Here is a 19,252-nt window from a genome sequence, read left to right on the forward strand (position 1 = left end):
ATGGGGTCTATCTACAAGATTTTAAGTACTTAAGACGGTTTGTTCTTTTTTTTTTAAAGACAGAGCCTTCATGTCTCAATGTTTCATGGGTCTGTCTTATTGATGCCAATTTGGCAACGATTGAGTTAGAAATCTGGTTAAGGCGTCCACAGAAAGGTCTTTATAGGCCCCATCAAAAACTCTTAACATTATGGGGTCTACATACAGGATTTCAAGTACTTTAGACAGTTTATTCTTTTTAATTTTATTACAAAACTGTAAAACTTTGTAATAAATTATGCACTCTAGATGTAAGGAAAAATTCTCCACAAGGGCTAGGAATCGAGCAGTAGTGCTCAGGAGAGGTGAGTAAAAATCACAATTCAATAGTGTTTTCTCATTGGCATTGCTTGGACATGAATTGGGTCATTTTTTGTTAGTTTTGGACCAAACCTGTAGGGTTTATATTGAAAAGAGTGAAGCGATCGGTTTTTTTTTAACACCCTTTATGTATCTAATGGTTTGGAACTTTTTCAAAATGGTACGATAATGAAAACAACCCAATAATATATAATTGAAATCAGGGGTTGCTATTCAGCTAATTATTTCTAATTGAAAATACCGCAAATTTAATATTTAGTTGGAGTAAAACTTGTTTTGTTGACGTAACTAAAGGGGAGTGGGTAAGAAGGGGAGAAGAAAAGAGAAGGGTGTTGTGGGGAAATTTTCCTTTATAATTGTTTGTTAGAATCACATTCCCTTTTCCCCGACTTGTAATAATTGTGTAACTTGCAATAAATCAGGGGTAAGACAATGGACGATAAATGGATGTACATCCATAGACGTCCAAGGGGGGGGTAAAGTGGCGATTACCCCCCCTCCCCCATTTAAAATTTACCCCTACCCTAGGGGTGCAGTAGGGTAAATTACCCCCAAAAATAATTTTACCCCAGGGGTAAATTTTGGGAGATGTAAACAAAATTTACCCCTGCCAACAGATTTCAGGGGGGTAATTACCCCCCCAAGCAAATTTTACCCCCGGGGTAAAAATTTTGGGGGGGGGTAAAAAAAATTTGCGGCGCGCTTCGCGCGCCATTTTACCCCCCCACAAAATAAAAAGCTTGGACGTCTATGTGTACATCCCCAAAGATCATGATAATATTATCTTCTTGTAGATTAAAATGGTGTGCAGATATTTTTCGAACCTGTTTCTTTAAAACCAAAAATAGAGTCCAGAATGATAATTATTGTTAAAAACAAGTTTAATTTACAGACTAATATCCCCTACCTCGAAGAAGAAGAAAGTCCCTAAAAAAATCAGCATGTTACGTCATAAAAACGAAGGATTATCCATCTCTTTTTTAGGGGTTTTCTTTCCCACTCCTCATCTCCTCATCTCTCATTTTTATGACGTCATTGAGGGACTTTTTTCGTCTTTCCTTCCTCCCTGGAATAGATAAATTAATGTAATGGCTGTAAAAAGGTAAAGAGCTCAGTTTGTGGCAGTTGCGCATTTTTTTGCATGTGCTGAATGGCATAGCAGCTTTGCTGAAAAAATATTTCTTGCAACCTGCGACCGTGGCTCAACACGCAGCGTAGGTGATAGGTTCGAATCTCGGTTTATCAACGAGTCATAACTAAAGACGTTAAAAAAAGTTCCTACTACTACTATGTCAAGTGCACGACATTAATAGTGAGTAGGGGGAATGCCATGGCCCAAAACAGTAGCAACTAATTGCACAGTTAGGACTTCTCATTAATCAATGCATTTTCTTTTCATTGAGTTTTAAGAATTTTAGTCTCATTAGTTTTATATCTTGGATTAAACTATACATTCATTAACATTTTTAATATTTCATCGTTGTTTTTACTCATTTTTTTTTGTTTAAGTCTATATATTTTAAAATATATATTTTTTAAAATAAGGATTAGTTGTAGGTTTTTATAGGACGACATTTTGAATTATTTTGTTTCATTTTAAAATTAATTGCAAGTTTCTAAAATACCATATAATAAATAAAGTATATTTCAGTATAGTTTCGAACCCAATTAATATCCGGTGGATTAGAACCGGTTTTTCAACTAACGGAAAAATCATTACAGTAAATTTTTGTTAGCCCGGGCATTCAACCCCTCGAACCCCTCTTCTAATTATTCTAATATCCGCAGATAGCTGTCTATAGCCTCACTAAATAAAGTACATTCTAGAATTTCTGCGCTTTTACCAAAAGTACTCTGTGAAGTATATTGGATTCTTGGTTGCATAGAAAACAAGGAGGACAACATCCAATAAGAAGCGAAGCTTAAAAATTATGAATGGAAATCGAAAAAAAAATTACTATAGAGCAGTGTCATACAATAAACATTAAACTTGGTAAATAGGGAAATCACCAAACCTTTTAAATCACGCAACCTTTAAAATCTAGGAATTTAGGAATCGATCTAGCACCGCAATTAATAGACAAATCTTAGATAAAACTTTATGGAAATATGAAGAACATGAGCATATTCAATCTCTGATAATTTTAGCCATCTATCCTGAATAGGAATAGAAAAATTCATGTAAACCTAAAAATCTAGGAATCGATCAAGCACCCTAATAAAAAGACAAATCTTACTAAAAACTTCGTGGAATTATGCAGAATATAAAATCAATTAACCCCTGAAAATTTCAGCCCTCTATTTTGCAATGGAGTTGAGAAAATCGCGAAAACTTGAAAATCTAGGAATCAATCCAGCACCCCAAATAACAAACAAATGGAAAAAAACAATGTATAGATTAGATGGGCATATGTCATAGGAATCTTCACTAAAAATTTAAGGTGTCTATCTTTAATAAGAGCCGAGAAAATAACTTTTCCCCCACTTAGTGACTGACGGACAGACGGACGAACGGAAATTGTGAATTATAGAGTAGCTTCGCTACTAAAAACTACCCCAATGTTATGTTCAATAAATTTTTTTAAAAGGGAAAAGGTTATAATTTTTAGCACCAGAATTACTACATATGTATATTAATGTGTGTTATAATATAAAAGCAATTTTTTCTTGATTTTAGAGTTCTTTCAGAATACTTTTTTCGTGTCGCCAAGTTTCAATTTATTTAACTTATCAATGCAATAGCTAAAATTTATCAATTTAATCATTTAAACTTCCTATGATAAACTTATCAAATTGTTTTCATTATCAAAATTTAGTCAACTGTAAACTCATTCGTTTTCAAGAATTCTTCAAAACAAGTAAGTTTTTTTACAGCAGTTTAAATTAAATCAGTTTTAATGTTAAGTATTTTTTTAGCTTGGTATACTAATAATAAAGTTTTTAAGTTACTTATAGTAGTAAGTTTTGGTTTGTCTGCGACACTAAAGGGTCTTTGGCTTTATTAATTTAAAAATTTTATTCAAGGTGTGGTTTTAGGTTCTTTTATGCACACCTCTCCCCGCCCTCCTAATTTTTATCCTTGGTTGTTGGATATATACATTATCTACCTATCTTTTTTTTTCGTCCGCCTAACAAAATATCATCTTATTTGACAAAATATTACTCCATCCAAAACGTCTCTATCCTAGAATACGAAATTATTTATTTTCCTGATTTGTGTATGAATGTTTTCGTCCATGTTAGACAGGTTGTTTTAGGTTGAAATGGCTGACCAATGGATTGTGGACCCCCTTAAGTACTTCCAGTAAGTTTTAAAGAACAAGGATGACAACATCCATAAAAGCGAAGCACTGGAACGGTAGGACAAACAGACATTAACACTTATATAGTGTCAGAACTGAATAATAAGAGTCGAAGCAAAATTGTGAGTAAATATGTTGAAAAACTGCTTGATACAGGATAATGTTTATAGATATACTTACATTTTTAGGACTTGATTATACAGTTGCTTCGCTTATAACATTATACTTTGTTGTCCCAGTGATCAACATAAAAAAATCAGATCAATTGGATGATTAGATCACATAGAAATTCGTTGTTCAAAAAGTAAAAAAATCAACATGTTTAAAATGGACGTACGGATATTCTTGTAATGATTATAGAGTTGCTACACGTTCTAAATCGTACCTAACCATGCAAAGTTTGATTTCGATAGGACAATTCTAACATGCCTAAATTATAGAAAAGCTTCGCTTTTACAAAGATCTATTTAGCTATTTAACCCAGGGCACGGCAGCCACACGTCAGACAACTGGAAGCCTCAGATAAATCATCCTTTTACAATTTTAAAAATCAGCTGAAAGTCTTAACCTGACCCTGGCAATTGAGTATCCAAATGAGTATTAGTTATTTCTTTCATCGTATTATAAACCGCTTTCCGCGGATATAGAATGTACAATTATAAGATTAAAACCAGTTTGTTGAGCCCCGCGGTGCCGAAGGTACGGGCTAAAAAAACTGGTTTTAATCTTATGATTGTACATTTTTATATTCGTAGAAAGCGGTTTATAATAAGATGCTAGACATGGTTTTTTCGTATGGATGAGAACCGGTTCCTATCCACTGGATTCGAATGAATACGAGAAAACTATTTACATGATTAATCTATTTGTCTCATAGATTTCTGTTTATGCTGAATATTTATCTATCTATAACTAGCGGCTACGCCACTAGAGGCCTTTAGGGGATCTTAATGGGTAGAGTAGGGAATGTCGACCACCCACTTAAAATTATAGTTTTAAAACGAGTCTATCTAACTATAGAAAGTATGATGTTAACGGGGATGGAAAGCTGTCTAAAGAGGAGCTTAAACCTGCCCTTCAATCTTTAGGTAAAAAATCAAAGATCTAATTGTCCGTCCATAACACATGAAATAACATTTAAAGATTTAATTTTTTGGCTAATTGATTGGCTATTAATATTCAAACTTTTAATTACATTGTAAAATCGGAGAGTTTTCAATATGGGGGCATTTTAAATTTACAGGTTTATTTTGCTTCAGTTATAAAGCAATTATTCTTCTAAAGTTTGGATTAGACCAATCTATTTCCAATTTTTTTTATTATTTATATAAATATAGCTTCGCAACTACCCAACGCAATCACCCTAGTTTTTATAAAACTTTACAAAGTGTCACAAAAATCAGCCATGTTACGTCATAAAAATGAGGGAGATGAGAGCAGTAGTGGGAAAGTAAACGCTTAAAAAGAGATGGATAATCACTCATTTTTATGACGTCGCATGGCTGATTTTTTACACACTTTGTAAAGTTACGTTTTGATAAACATTGTAATATTAAAAATTTACTTAATTTAGGTTTCAATCCAACAAATTCAGAAATTGATGTAAGTATATTATTTTAGTAGCGAAGCTACTCTCAGCTCCTATAAAAGATTGACAGCTGAAATTTTTAGTAAAGATTCCCATTATATATGCCCATCTAATATATACATTGTTGTGTCCATCTGTCTGTTATTTGGGGTGCTAGATCGATTCCAACATTCTTAAGTTTTAGAGGTTGCGTGATTTTGAAGGTTTCTTGATTTCCCTATTTCATCAAGTTTCATGTTTATTTAAAGACACTGCTCTATATTAAAATTTTTCCGAAATCCCTTCATCCGGTAATTTGCCGGATATCTGGCAATTTTCAATATCCGGCCCAACCCTACCAGCCGCTAATGTAGAATATCATACTTGGTTTTGTTTGTAGAAACTAATGGAAAAAGTTGACAAAGACAAGAGTGGGTTTATTGAATACTCTGGTGGTGAATTTCAAGCACTCCTTAGGAATATTTTTAAATACACCAACTTATAGGAGAGCTACTACTCTAAAATTGTGTTACGGGATGTCTGTTTGGTAGCTGTGTTTAGTGCCCTAGGAAAATGGGGATAGATGTCACCGCTTTTGGCCTATCTATTCTATTGACGTCACGATAGAGGGATAGAGAAAGGGAAGAGGGAAAGAACTCTCTAGAAAAGATACAGGGTATTCCCTGACGTCAATAGACTAGGTAGGCCAAAAGCAGTGCCATCTATCCCCATTTTGCTAGGACATTGTATACAGCTACGTCTGTTTGTAATTACACTCATTAGCACCGTGGAAGTATTCAATGACTTCAATAGAATAGGTAGGCCAAAAGCAGTGCCATCTATCCCGATTTTCCTAGGGCACTATAGATTGCTACGTCTGTTTGTAATTTCAATCAATCGTGGAACAATGCTTATTTTTAAAAGCGAAGCTTTTCTATAATTAGGGTCGGTCCGTCCGTACGTCCGTCCGTCCGTCCGTAACGGATAGCTTTTTTCGTTAATTTAGGCATGTAAGAATTGTCCTATCGATTTCAAACTTTGCATGGTGATTCCTGTAGTAGTTAGGTACGATTTAGAAAGCGCAGCAACTCTATAATCATTACCAAAATGTCCGTACGTCCATTTTAAACATGATAATTTTTTTACTTTTTTGATAACAATTTTTTATGTAATAAAATCATCCGATTGATCTGATTTTTTGATTACTGTTTTCTATTACTATAAGGTACAATATTATGAGCAAAGCATCTCTATAATTAAGTCCTAAAAATGTAAGTATGTCCATAAACATTATTCTGTATCAATAAGTTTTTCAACAAATACACTTACAATATTGCATCGACTCTTATACATTTATATTTTGATTATTCAGTTCTGACACTATACAAGTGTTAATGTCCGTTTGTCCTACCGTGTCAGCGCTTCGCTTTTATGGATGTTGTCATCCTTGTTGAAATACTACTAGATATATTTTATACATCATGTATTTTTTTTATTAAAAAAAATATTTGGGGGGAATTATCAAATTACTTGATTCATTTTAAGCCCCCCATCCCCCTAAACCACCATATTAGCCAGTACATATAAAGTTATGTATATAGGTTTTTGTGAACTATTTTTCAGTATAAATTTTATTACCATGTTTTTACGCTTTTCTTTTTACAAGAAATAATGCCAATACAAAGGCAACATTGCTAGCTTTTTTACAGCTTATACCAATAATAAAATTAATTCGAAAAAAAAATCACGAAACCTATACGTAGTTTTCAGCTGTTGTTGGGGGGCAACATGTAGTAAAATTGACGTCCTCTCCATTTGCCCCCCAATTATAATTTAAGATTTATTTCACTTGTTGGTTATACTTTATACCTGGCTTTTTTAGCAGTGGAGCTACCCTGTAATATATACTCGTAGTAGGTCATAACACAAAAAAATTTTATTATGCTTAAATGGGTTTTAGCTTTCAGTAAAACTATTTTTGCTCTTCTCTAGCTCTGTCTTTTCTTTCATTGTATTTTCTACCCATTTACAAAATATAAATACAGTGAGATAGACAACGATGAAAATTTCAACAAAGTTATCCAGGTACACATATTTATCTACCTATCTATCTATCTATCTATCTATCTATCTATCTATCTATCTATCTATCTATCTATCTATCTATCTATCTATCTATCTATCTATCTATATATCTATCTATCTATCTATCTATCTATCTATCTATCTATCTATCTATCTATCTATCTATCTATCTATCTATCTATCTATCTATCTATCTATCTATATATCTATCTATCTATCTATCTATCTATCTATCTATCTATCTATCTATCTATCTATCTATCTATCTATCTATCTATCTATCTATCTATCTATCTATCTATCTATCTATCTATATATCTATCTATCTATAAATCTATCTATCTATCTATCTATCTATCTATCTATATATCTATCTATCTATCTATCTATCTATCTATCTATCTATCTATCTATCTATCTATCTATCTATCTATCTATCTATCTATCTATCTATCTAACTATCTATCTATCTATCTATCTATCTATCTATCTATCTATCTATCTATCTATATATCTATCTATCTATAAATCTATCTATCTATCTATCTATCTATCTATATATCTATCTATCTATCTATCTATCTATCTAGGCCTTTAAGATGGTAGATATAGATGGAGATGGCTATGTAAGTCTGGATGAATTGAAAGCTTTTATGCAGAAGAATTCCAAAATGTCGAAGGTAGAGCTGGACATTTTCCTTTTAAAATAAAGTGACATAATGTGTGTTTGTCTGTCTGTACCGAAGGATCTTGCTAACCGCTGAACCAATCGGGTTCTCCTTAACAGGGTAGCTTCTCATAGATCCCGGGAAGGTTTATAGCTATTTTGGGAGGGGGGAAATTACACGCAAGCCACTGGAAAATTACTCTGAACGCTTATGTATCAAAACCAATAAAGCTAAATATGTACACATAGTCCTTTTTTACATCGAATACATTTTCTTTTATTCATGTGTAAATATACTTTTTAACTCCTTTTTCCCAATCCCCTCCTACTGGAAGTACAACCCTCCTGTTAGATGAACAATCTGACTAATAAAAGAGTTCCATGTTAGCAACCTGTTCCCCTGTCCTAATATCCACATATTTCTATTTCCATAACTTTTTAGGAGAAAATAGAAGACATGGCAATGCAAATGATTAGAATGGGAGATGAAGATGGTAGGTTTCACAGTAGCGAAGCTACTCTATATGTGTTTGTATGTTCTTTTGTCTGTATTGCCAGGATAATAGCAAAGTGCTGCATATCATTCAGATAGCATAAAGGATAAGACTTTCATTTGCATTCCTAATTATGATTAACCAAAATTAACCCCACTGAAGATAAACAAAATTGTTTCAAAAGTTTTGACACTGCTTGTTTGAACCTGCCATTTATGATTTTAAAGTACCTAAGTAAACAAACGAATGAGAAAACGTGGATCTACTGCAGTTCACGGTAAAATATTGCTGGTAAGCAATATTTCCAAAAATCTATGAATTTTAAAGGCTGCTAGCTGCCAAACGGCTGAACGTACAGATCATGCCCGCACACTGTTTTAAGCGGCATAAGAAGGCCTACAAATAATCTGGAATAGCCATAAATCAATAATGCATAATTATCTCGCAGTGCAGAGAAATGCGCGAAAAAGACCTATATTACGCGTTTTTTCTTTAGTGAAGCTTTCCCTGTGCATAATTGGATCTTTGCTATTCCAGTTATTTGTAGGCCTTCTTATGCCGCTTAAAACGGTGTGCGGGTATGATTTGTTCGTTCAGCCGTTTGGCAGCAAGCAGCCTTTAAAATTCATAGATTTTTGGAAATATTGCTTACCAGCAATATTTACCGTGAACTGCAGTAGATCCGAAAACGTAAATATAAATCTTTGGTTACCAGTATGATTTACAGTCCAATGTCCCCTCCCTCTTTGCTATTAATGATGTTATTGTTCAGGAGATGGAAAGATAGATTACTACGAGTATGCTGAAATGTTGAAACAGTCGCCAATCTTAATACCATAAACTTAATTTCTATTTAAAAATCGTTAGCAATTAAAACAATTTAATGTTCTTTTATTGGTTTAAAATAAAACAAAAAAGTATTCTTTTTTTTGTAAATGATAGCAAAATATTTTTCAAGTAAAGAATTGAATATTTGTAGTTAAGTATAATATTAAAATTTTGTTATTCGCAAGCACATTATAATAGTCGCTTATTATGTTTAAATAAATTTGCTTCAACTATTCTTTTGTTTTGTTGTTTAGGTAGATGTTTTAAATTTTTATATTTCTCACAATGGATTTATTATTACTAGCAGCTGGCTGAGTACAATAATCTTGTAATATAAAAATCACACCATAAAACCTCAATATATTTCATCAAAAACAAGTTGTGATTTCACTTTACATGACGCTATGGAAATCTATTATTTAATTAACAATCCCTTTATAATTTTCTCCAAATTTGTTGGATTAATCTGGATTTCATGGCCTTTATTTATAACTCTTATATTGAATTAATTGCCCATTGTCCCCTCCCTTACTCCCTGCAAATTACCAATAGATTAGAGCTGCAATAATAGAATGCGGATGCAATTTTGAAAGTTGCGGCTTACTAAACGCGTCATTATCTGATATTACAATCTAATCCTTATATAAAAGTAACATGATGCCTGTCTGTCTACGGTACTGAGGGATCTTACTAACCACTGAACCGATATGGCTTCCTTTACAATGTAGCTTCTCATAGGTCCCTGGAAGGTTTTTCACTATTTTTGATGAGGGTACCACCACCCTCCAAAGAGAATTCGGCCCTAGAAAACAAACGACTCCAACACAGATTTATCTTTTTGGTGGTCGACTTCCCACCTCCCTCTACCTTAAGTACCCCTAGATGCCGCTAGTATATTATAAATAAGAAAGCTAACACTTGATAGTTTTTTTTTTCATTAAAAGCTTTATTAAATAAATTAAAATAAAAAGATAAATTTAAGGGATGTGAATTTCTCCATGAGGATGTTCTATCTTGGGAATACCCGGGCAATCTTCTATTCTGTTCTCCATGGGATTTCTCTGATAGTTCCAATCACAGTATAACATCTAAAAAATAACACGCGGCATCAGCGCAAATTATAGCGTGCCTGCTTGGTGTAATGGAAATGTCGAGTTCGAGTGGGTCCTCACCGTGTCATACATGAGACTTTAAATATGATACCTAATTCAGGCAAGGGAAAGGGAATGTGATTCTGACAAACAATTCTTTCCCACCCCTCTTCAGTTACATAAGAAAAAAACAAGATATACCCCCACCTTATTTACAAGAGTTTCGTGATTTTTTTTGTAGAATTGATTGTTAGAATAGCTAGGCCTGAATGCATGCTCATGACACTAATAGTGAGAGTACAAAGGTCGTGCAATCGAAGGATTGGTTATCTGTTGGATTTTACTTAACCTAATACCCGTGGGTGATAGAGTATCGCATCACATTAAAAGCGGATGAAGCTCTTAAATCAAAGTAGAATCCCGCCCTAACCAACTAATTAATTAATTATAACATCTAACCCAGATGCAAGTTTACAGATTAAAGAAACTAGGACAGTTCCATCAATCAAGATAATAAATAGACGATTCTGTTTTATTAAAAAGCATGTAAGTTGAAAATTAAATATCATTGAACAAGTAAAGGTTTCGTGTTTTTTTTATGTAATAGTTAAAGGGGTGATTATTCTAAAGTTGTTGGACATCAGGATTTAAAGGACTCTTAGAAACTTCAGATAATGTTAAAACTACAAATATTTAGTTTTAAAGATTTGTTAAATTGTTTAATCCTAAAATATATCAAAGTGTAAATCTTTTTCGTACGGTAAGATCTAGATAACAACTAATCCGATTTAGTTCTCCATTTTAGAGTAGCGTTGCGTTACATAGGTCCCGGTATTCTCATGCCCCCCTAGAAGCTAGAGGCGAATCTAATAATTGTTTAAAAATAGTAATAAACTCTAGGGGCACATTTTTATTTTAGTTTTAATAAGAACAAGGATGACAACATCCATAAAAGCGAAGCACTGAAACGGTAGGACAAACTTGTATAGTGTCAGAACTGAATAATCATAATATAAATGTATAAGAGTCAAAGCAAAATTGTAAGTAAATTTGTTGAAAAACTGCTTGATTCAGGATAATGTTTATGGACATACTTACATTTTTAGGACTTGATTATAGAGTTGCTTCGCTTATTACATTATACTTTGTTGTCCCAGAAATCAATATACCAAAAATCAGATCAATCGGATGATTAGATCACATAAAAATTTGTTGTTAAAAAAGTAAAAAAATCAACATGTTTAAAATGGACGTACGGACATTTTGGTGATGATTATAGAGTTGCTACGCTTTCTAAACCGTACCTTACTACTAAAGGAATCACCATGCAAAATCTGAAATCGATAGGACAATTCTAACATGCCTAAATTAACGAAAAAAGGTATCCGTTACGGACGTACGGACGGACCGACCCTAATTATAGAAAAGCTTCGCTTTTAAAAAGATAAATATGTAGGAAGATTAATTTTTTCCTTGGGGCGATTTCTCTTCTCCCAAAAATACTTATAAGTCTTCCCAGAATCTATGAAGGGCTACACACACACTGTTAAAGAGAATCATATCGGTTCAGCGGTTACAGTAATCCTTCGGTACTCACAGACATCCTGTCACTTTTACATACGAATTTTTAGCTTAATGAGGGGTTTCTAGGTGTCCTTTATACCATGATTACAAAGTGATGTCTCTAAAAACAACCCCCTTTTTATTTTATCTTATTATATAAAGTAGTAAGGTTTTTTGTTTGTAGTGGATGATCTCGCAAACCGCTGGACCAATATGGTTCTCCTTTACATTCTAACTTCTCATAGCTCCAGTGTGGATTTATAACTATTTTTGGATAGGGTACCAACACCCTCCCAAAGGAAATCGCCCTATAAAACATAACCCTCAAAAAAATTTTGTTACATTTTCTTTCCAAAATATAAATTAAAAACGGGCTTGGCTCAAATCCACCTACCCCTCTCTACCCCAAGTGTCCCTAGAGAGAACTAGGGGCGTAGCCGCTTGTACCTTAAAAAGTTGAGGGTTTTGCCAGCTCATGAGAACCAACCATTCCTGGTCTCCTACTGTTAGAGCTACCTAAAATGGAAAATTTAATAAGTTCAGGAATCTTAAGGGATAGGACAACGAATAAGAGAAAAATTCCTGATAGAAGGAGAGACAAGGTCATTCAAAGAAAAAATGATTCTTACTTTATGTGATTTTAGACATTTTGATAGAAAATATATTAATTTAATAAGACCACTAAACTAGAATAGAAAACATAAACTACTTAAATACAGACAGACAGAGTAAAAGAGGAGAATTTTGTTGAACATGCTTTGCGTCTTTAAATAGTTATTTCTCGCATCGTTTTATAAACGGCTTTCCGCGGATATAGAATGTACAATTATAAGATTAAAACCAGTTTTTTATCCCCTAGGTGCCGAAGGCACGGGCTAAAAAAACTGGTTTTAATCTTATGATTGTACATTTTTATATTCGTAGAAAGCTGGATATAATACGATGCTAGACGTAGTTTTTTCGTATGGATTGAGAACCGGTTCCTATCCACCGGATTCGAATGAATACGAGAAAATGATTTACATACATTTGTAAGATTAAGATCTTCTTTGATAAATTTGAATTGTCCAGGTTTTATTTTTGAATTATACAGGTCACTTCTTCTCATCTTATCTGAAATATATATTAGAATTAGTCGTTGCACTGCGCCTCTAGCATTCAAGGGTGAGGGAGGGCGCAGAAAAAAAATTTAATCTTCCATTAATTAATCCACATTTAAAAGAAAAGAATTATTTTAATCTGTGTAGAACAATCCCAGAGTTTAGACCAACTATATATCATATCCATCTTTATATTTATATTACCTAAGTCATATAGAAGAACCCCAGAATTTAGACCAACTATATATCATATCCATCTTTATATTTATATTACCTAAGTCATATAGAAGAACCCCAGAATTTAGACCAACTATATATCATATCCATCTTTATAACTATATTACCTAAGTCATATAGAACAACCCCAGAATTTAGACCAACTATATATCATATCCATCTTTATAACTATATTACCTAAGTCATATAGAACAACCCCAGAATTTAGACCAACTATATATCATATCCATCTTTATAACTATATTACCTAAGTCATATAGAACAACCCCAGAATTTAGACCAACTATTTATCATATCCATCTTTATATTTATTTTACCTAAGTCATATAGAACAACCCCAGAATTTAGACCAACTATATATCATATCCATCTTTATAACTATATTACCTAAGTCATATAGAACAACCCCAGAATTTAGACCAACTATTTATCATATCCATCTTTATATTTATTTTACCTAAGTCATATAGAACAACCCCAGAATTTAGACCAACTATTTATCATATCCATCTTTATATTTATTTTACCTAAGTCATATAGAACAACCCCAGAATTTAGACCAACTATTTATCATATCCATCTTTATATTTATTTTACCTAAGTCATATAGAACAACCCCAGAATTTAGACCAACAATAGAGTCATCATCCTCTTCGTAGGCGGTTATATTTCCCTAAATTAAAATTTAAATAATAATAGTTTTCATAAAAACTGAGGACTTTTTGAACTGAAATAATAAGGTTTTTTATCTTTTTAAGCATGACCGATAGACAGACGGACAAAAAATGTATATAGCAGATCCTTGTAAGTATTAGATCTTGACTAAAAATTTCAGCTATCTATCTAAAATAGCAGTTGAGAAAATCACATGACTGATAAACAGACGGACAAAAAATGTATATAGCAGATCCGTGTCAGTATTAGATCTTGACTAAAAATTTCAGCTATCTATCCAAAATAGCAGTTGAGAAAATCACATTTCTAAAACAATAGGGTTTTTGTCTTCGACAGACATATGGACAAAATAATGTATGGAGTAGATGCCCATATATAATTGGAATCTTCACTAAAAATTTCAGCTGTCTATCAGAGCAGCCGAGAAATACATTTCGCCCGTAGAAATAAAATTTATATACTTATATACTATCCTTCGATCAATCTGTTTATATATCCACCCATCCATCCATATATCGATCTCAATATATCCATCCATCAATTTTATTAATCCAACCCTTGATACATAAATATTTATGTATCTTTCTACCAATCTATCGCTATATCCATTATTTTATCGTGTTAGACCCAATCTATCACTCTATCAATTATTTTTTGGTGTCAGGTCAAATCTATCTATCTATCCATTATTTTGATGTGTCCAACCCAATCTATCTATCTATTTTTACATTTATCTATCTATACCTGATGTGTTACATGAGCCGCTATTGGAAAATAATAACCAGATTGATCAGCAGCTAGTGAAATCATCTCTTCTCTAAATAAAATTTATATTTAGGTACATTTAATAAGTTGGTACAACTTTACTATAATTAGCCGTTTGGCAGATTTTAATTTACACACTGGCAAAAATTAATTTAAAAAGTTGACCCTTAAAAGTTAAAGTAAAAATTTTCTCATAGTATCTAGTCCACTAAAACATAAAACAGAATTAAAATCCATTCAGTCCCTTCTGACGAGAAATTGGCACTTTTTTGGCACACATTTTTGCTAACAGCAATTATTTCCTTTATTTGAAGCTTCGGTTAATAACATTTTCATATTAGTTTTTAAATTAATCATTTAAGAACCATTTTGGAGAAAAAATAACTGAAAAGTTGTGTTTCTATGCAAAAATAAGCTACAAATCTAATAATATTAAAAATTTGCGATATAATGTAAAAAGAAAGATTTTTTTTTGTTTATTTGGTAGCCTTAAATTACTTTAATATAAGTAATTTAGTTTCAACATAAATATTTACCCTTTCATTTTATTAAAAAATGAATGCAGCTTTCCCAGATCTTCTCTTATTAATAAGTCTGCATCTAGGACAATAAGTTTTTCTAACTGGTTAAACGCGGCTCCATAAAACGGGGCAATGTAGAAAAGATCCTGAAATATACAAATTAGTTATCCATTCAAATTGCAAAAAAATATATAAATGTTAAATATACATTCTGGGTTAGAAAAATAGCCTAAAACCGTCCTAATACCCTATAGTGAAAAGTACAACAAATAGGGGTCAGTAAATTTAGACAAAAAAAAAATTACACTTTTTAATATAGGAAGGATAATTTTTACTGCTTAAGAAGAATAAAAATAATGGCCCGGCATGTGCGCATGAGCCTAAAATTTAAACCCGCTTGTGTGCAAAAAAATTCGAAAAAATGGATTGTTAGTTTTAAAATTAATTCAATGAGGCTTACAAGTTGCAAACGCGCGGCTGAAGAACCCTGATAAAGACTTACTTCTGTATATTTAGGTGAAATAGCCATGATTCGACCATCAGGAGTTCTGCTTTGGGTTACCAAATCTAAAAACAAATAATTACAATGGTAGGTGACAACATCAATAAAAGCAAAGCTCTGAAATCAAATTGTGTAAGTTTAAAGAGAGGAAATAATAAAAATGTCGACCATCGACTTAATCAATTTTCATTTTGAATAAATTTTTGGGGGTTATCTTTCAATTGGTTGATTTCTTTGGGGAGGTTACTTTCTCCTAGAATAGTTATAAACCTTTTAAGAAGCTTCCCTGTAAAGTAGAACTATAATGGGTCTAGTGGTTAGCGAGATCTTAAGTTACAGACAGACACACATACAGACATCCTGTTACTTTTATATAAGAACTAGCGGCTGCGCCCCTAGCATCTAGGGGCTCTATATTCGGAGGGCACATAAATAGCATAAAACCATACCCAGACTTATTTGAAAAAATTAAATAGCCTAAAACCCTCTCAGAGCCTATAAGAGGCTTCACTGTAAAGAAGAACCATATCGGTCCAGCGGTTAGCGAGATCCTTCGCTACAGAAAAAAAAGCTTATCTATAATACAAAGTAGAACGATGTCTGTCCGTCTGTCTGTCCGTCTGTCCGTCTGTCCGTCTGAAGCTTAAGATCTCAGTAACCACTGAACCGATCGGATTCTACTCTTCTGGGTATATACCTATTGGTCCTGCGGTGGTTTTAAGCTATTTTCTTGGGGGGTGGGACACCCCCAACCCCCCCAAAAACAAAAAAATCCCCCCCCATTTTTTTTTTTTTTTTTTTTTTTTTACAAATTTTACGAATTTTATGAATTTTACGAATTTTACGAATTTTACGAAATTTACGAAATTTACGAAATTTACGAAATTTACGAATTTTACGAATTTTGCGAATTCAATCGCAAAATGTTTTCCTGCTGGGTAGGTGCGAAAATTTGTGATCCGTTCTGCTGGGTAAGTAATAGAAGATGTAATTATACCTCTTGGGGCAAAGCCCCTAGAGGCTAGGGGCGAAGCCACTAGTTACTTTATATTATAGGATATATAATTTGAATATTGTAAAACCTTACCTTCTTTATTATTCAATGAAAAAACTTGCTTCATTTCTTCAATTTCAATTCTACAACGAAATTTTTAAAAAATAATTTATCTTATACATATATGAACGTATCTATCCGGGATCTTAGGGGATAAGACAATGGACAATAAACAGGTGTACATCCCCAATAATGATAAACACAATTACCCCTTCAGTAGATTAAGATTATAGTTGGAAAAGTTTGGACACTGCTAGTTTGAACAAACCAATCAAGATTTCATAAAAGTACCCAAAGTTTAAGAACGAACGAATCAAGATCATGTTAATAAAACAATAACAAGGATGACAACATCCATAAAAGCGAAACACTGAAACGTTAGGACAAACGGACATTAACACTTGTATAATATCAGAACTGAATAATCAGAATATAAATGTATAAGAATCGAAGCAAAATTGTAAATAAAATTGTTGAAAAAATGCTTGATACAGAATAATGTTTATGGACTTGGACATACTTACAACTTTAGGATTTGATTATAGAGTTGATTCGCTTATAAAATTGTTCCAGGAATCAATATACCAAAAATCAGATCAATCAGATTATTAGATCACATAAGAATTAGTTGTTAAAAAAGTAAAAAAAATCAACATGTTTAAAATGGACGTACAAACATTCTGGTAATGATTATAGAGTTGCTACGCTTTCTAAATCGTACCTAACTACTACAGGAATCACCATGCAAAGTTTTAAATCAATAGGACAATTTTAAAATGCCTAAATTAACGACAAAAGCTATCCGTTACGGACGTACGGACGGACCGACCCTAATTGTAGAAAAGCTTCGCTTTCAAAAACCCGCGATCGTGGCTCAACACGTAGCGCATCCGCTCGTCGCCGGGGAGGTGATAGGTTCGAATCTCGGACCGACACCGCGTCATAACTAAAGACGTTAAAAAAGGTTCCTACTGCTGCTATGTCTGGTGCGCGACATAAATAGTAAGAGCAGGGGGAATGCCTTAGCCCATAAAAAAGGCACAACTCACTACCATGCACAGTTAGAACTTTTCAGACAAACGTCGTGCAATCAAAGGGTTGGTTGTCTGATGGATGTTACTTAACCTACTATCGTTGGTGTTAGAGTATCGCATCCCATTATATACCCGTGGATTATTTTCTGGATTCTCTAGATGATCACTTAAAATCGAAGGAGAATTCCGCCCTTATGAGGTAATGGTAATAAAAAAATTAGTTGGGCCAATTATATAGTCCAATTTCCCCTCCCTCTGTATGGAATATCAACGTCCCTGTCTAAATACTAAGGCATTAACATGCAAACTACAATTGAGACTTTTAGACAAAGTGCAAAGATTGTGCAATCAAAGTTAGTGGGTTGTCTATAAGAGTTACGGTCCTAAAATAAACGCAGGAGTCCCAAATGTCGGAGTGGACATTTAGCCTAACCTACCCTATTTTAGACCATCTTATATTTTTGAAATGCATACCCCTGCGAGGGAGGCCGGGGTTGCTTTTTTGTACATTCATATCTTAACCTAACCTAATCTGTATAGAAATACCTAATTATATTAATATTTTAACACTCCTGTGTTTGTCCACTCCGACGTTTGGGACTCCTGCGTTTGTCCTGGAACCGGAGTTACTTTTGGGCTTACCTATAAGTATCAGCTATGTAGCTAAGATCAACAAATTGTATGTAAAGTCTTGGGAAGATAGATTTGTTCTCATGCTTGATGACCGACTCAGATATATATTTACCTAAATAGATAATGAAATTTACTCAGTCTGTGTAAAATATAGATAAATGAATCTTTTTATAAGTGTGATTTCTATTCTTAAACGTAATTTTTTTTCAGATTCGAATTTGTCAGTTTGTTTATAGAGCAGATTTTCTTAACTTTTGTTTGTTAAATCTTTATACATATGATAGAGGCCCTAGGGGCAAGCTTGTGTGATGGGGGTGTAATCAAACTTAATTTTTTTTTTAAACGAAAGTGAAAAATACTTCTCTGTAAAGGAGAACTTTATCGGCTCTATAGCTAGCGACACACCACACACACACAAACATCCTGTTATTATGTACACATTGTTCTATGCTCTGCTGCTTAACAAATGTTTTAATGTTGTTTTTGACTCAAATAAATTTTGTTAAAAATCCTTACCTAAGATTTGTAAAGAAAGATTTCTGACAATAAAAAATGATTTCTGATCTGTTATAATTATCATATGAATACTGGTGCCCTGAATATAAAAACAAATTATAAGAAATCTCTAACTAACAAAAGAGAAAAAAACATAGTTTCCTTATAGAAACACTAGCGGCTTCGCCCCTAGCCTCTAGGGGCTTTGCCACAAGAGGTGATAAAAAATTTGGGCGAAATACGTTAAAGGACCAAGGAAATCCCCTACAAAAAAAGGGG

At 33.1% G+C, this 19,252-nt stretch overlaps 2 protein-coding genes across 2 annotated transcripts; one reads left to right on the forward strand and one right to left on the reverse strand.

Moving 5' to 3' along the window:
- The first annotated feature begins 3,164 nt into the window (after positions 1-3,164).
- LOC145330698 (uncharacterized) lies at positions 3,165-9,536 on the forward strand. The gene is made up of 9 exons (XM_080175364.1): positions 3,165-3,218; positions 3,618-3,664; positions 4,683-4,750; positions 5,236-5,264; positions 5,630-5,704; positions 7,273-7,314; positions 7,905-7,994; positions 8,424-8,475; positions 9,248-9,536. Exons 2-9 carry the CDS (start codon positions 3,624-3,626, stop codon positions 9,313-9,315), a joined length of 465 nt encoding a protein of 154 aa, XP_080031490.1. The 5' UTR covers positions 3,165-3,218; positions 3,618-3,623; the 3' UTR covers positions 9,316-9,536.
- Positions 9,537-10,227: 691 nt separating this feature from the next.
- Positions 10,228-18,589, reverse strand: LOC145330329 (xyloside xylosyltransferase 1-like). Its single transcript, XM_080174964.1, has 9 exons — positions 18,488-18,589; positions 16,845-16,894; positions 15,758-15,822; positions 15,271-15,401; positions 14,714-14,786; positions 13,892-13,967; positions 12,985-13,070; positions 12,405-12,473; positions 10,228-10,391 (listed from the first exon to the last, which is right to left on the reverse strand). Exons 2-9 carry the CDS (start codon positions 16,876-16,878, stop codon positions 10,281-10,283), a joined length of 645 nt encoding a protein of 214 aa, XP_080031090.1. The 5' UTR covers positions 16,879-16,894; positions 18,488-18,589; the 3' UTR covers positions 10,228-10,280.
- Positions 18,590-19,252: the final 663 nt, after the last annotated feature.

The sequence above is a fragment of the Acartia tonsa genome, chromosome 10 (genome assembly GCF_053477335.1).
Source record: "Acartia tonsa isolate MP-2025a chromosome 10, ASM5347733v1, whole genome shotgun sequence".
In the NCBI taxonomy this organism is placed as follows: Eukaryota; Metazoa; Arthropoda; class Copepoda; order Calanoida; family Acartiidae; genus Acartia; species Acartia tonsa.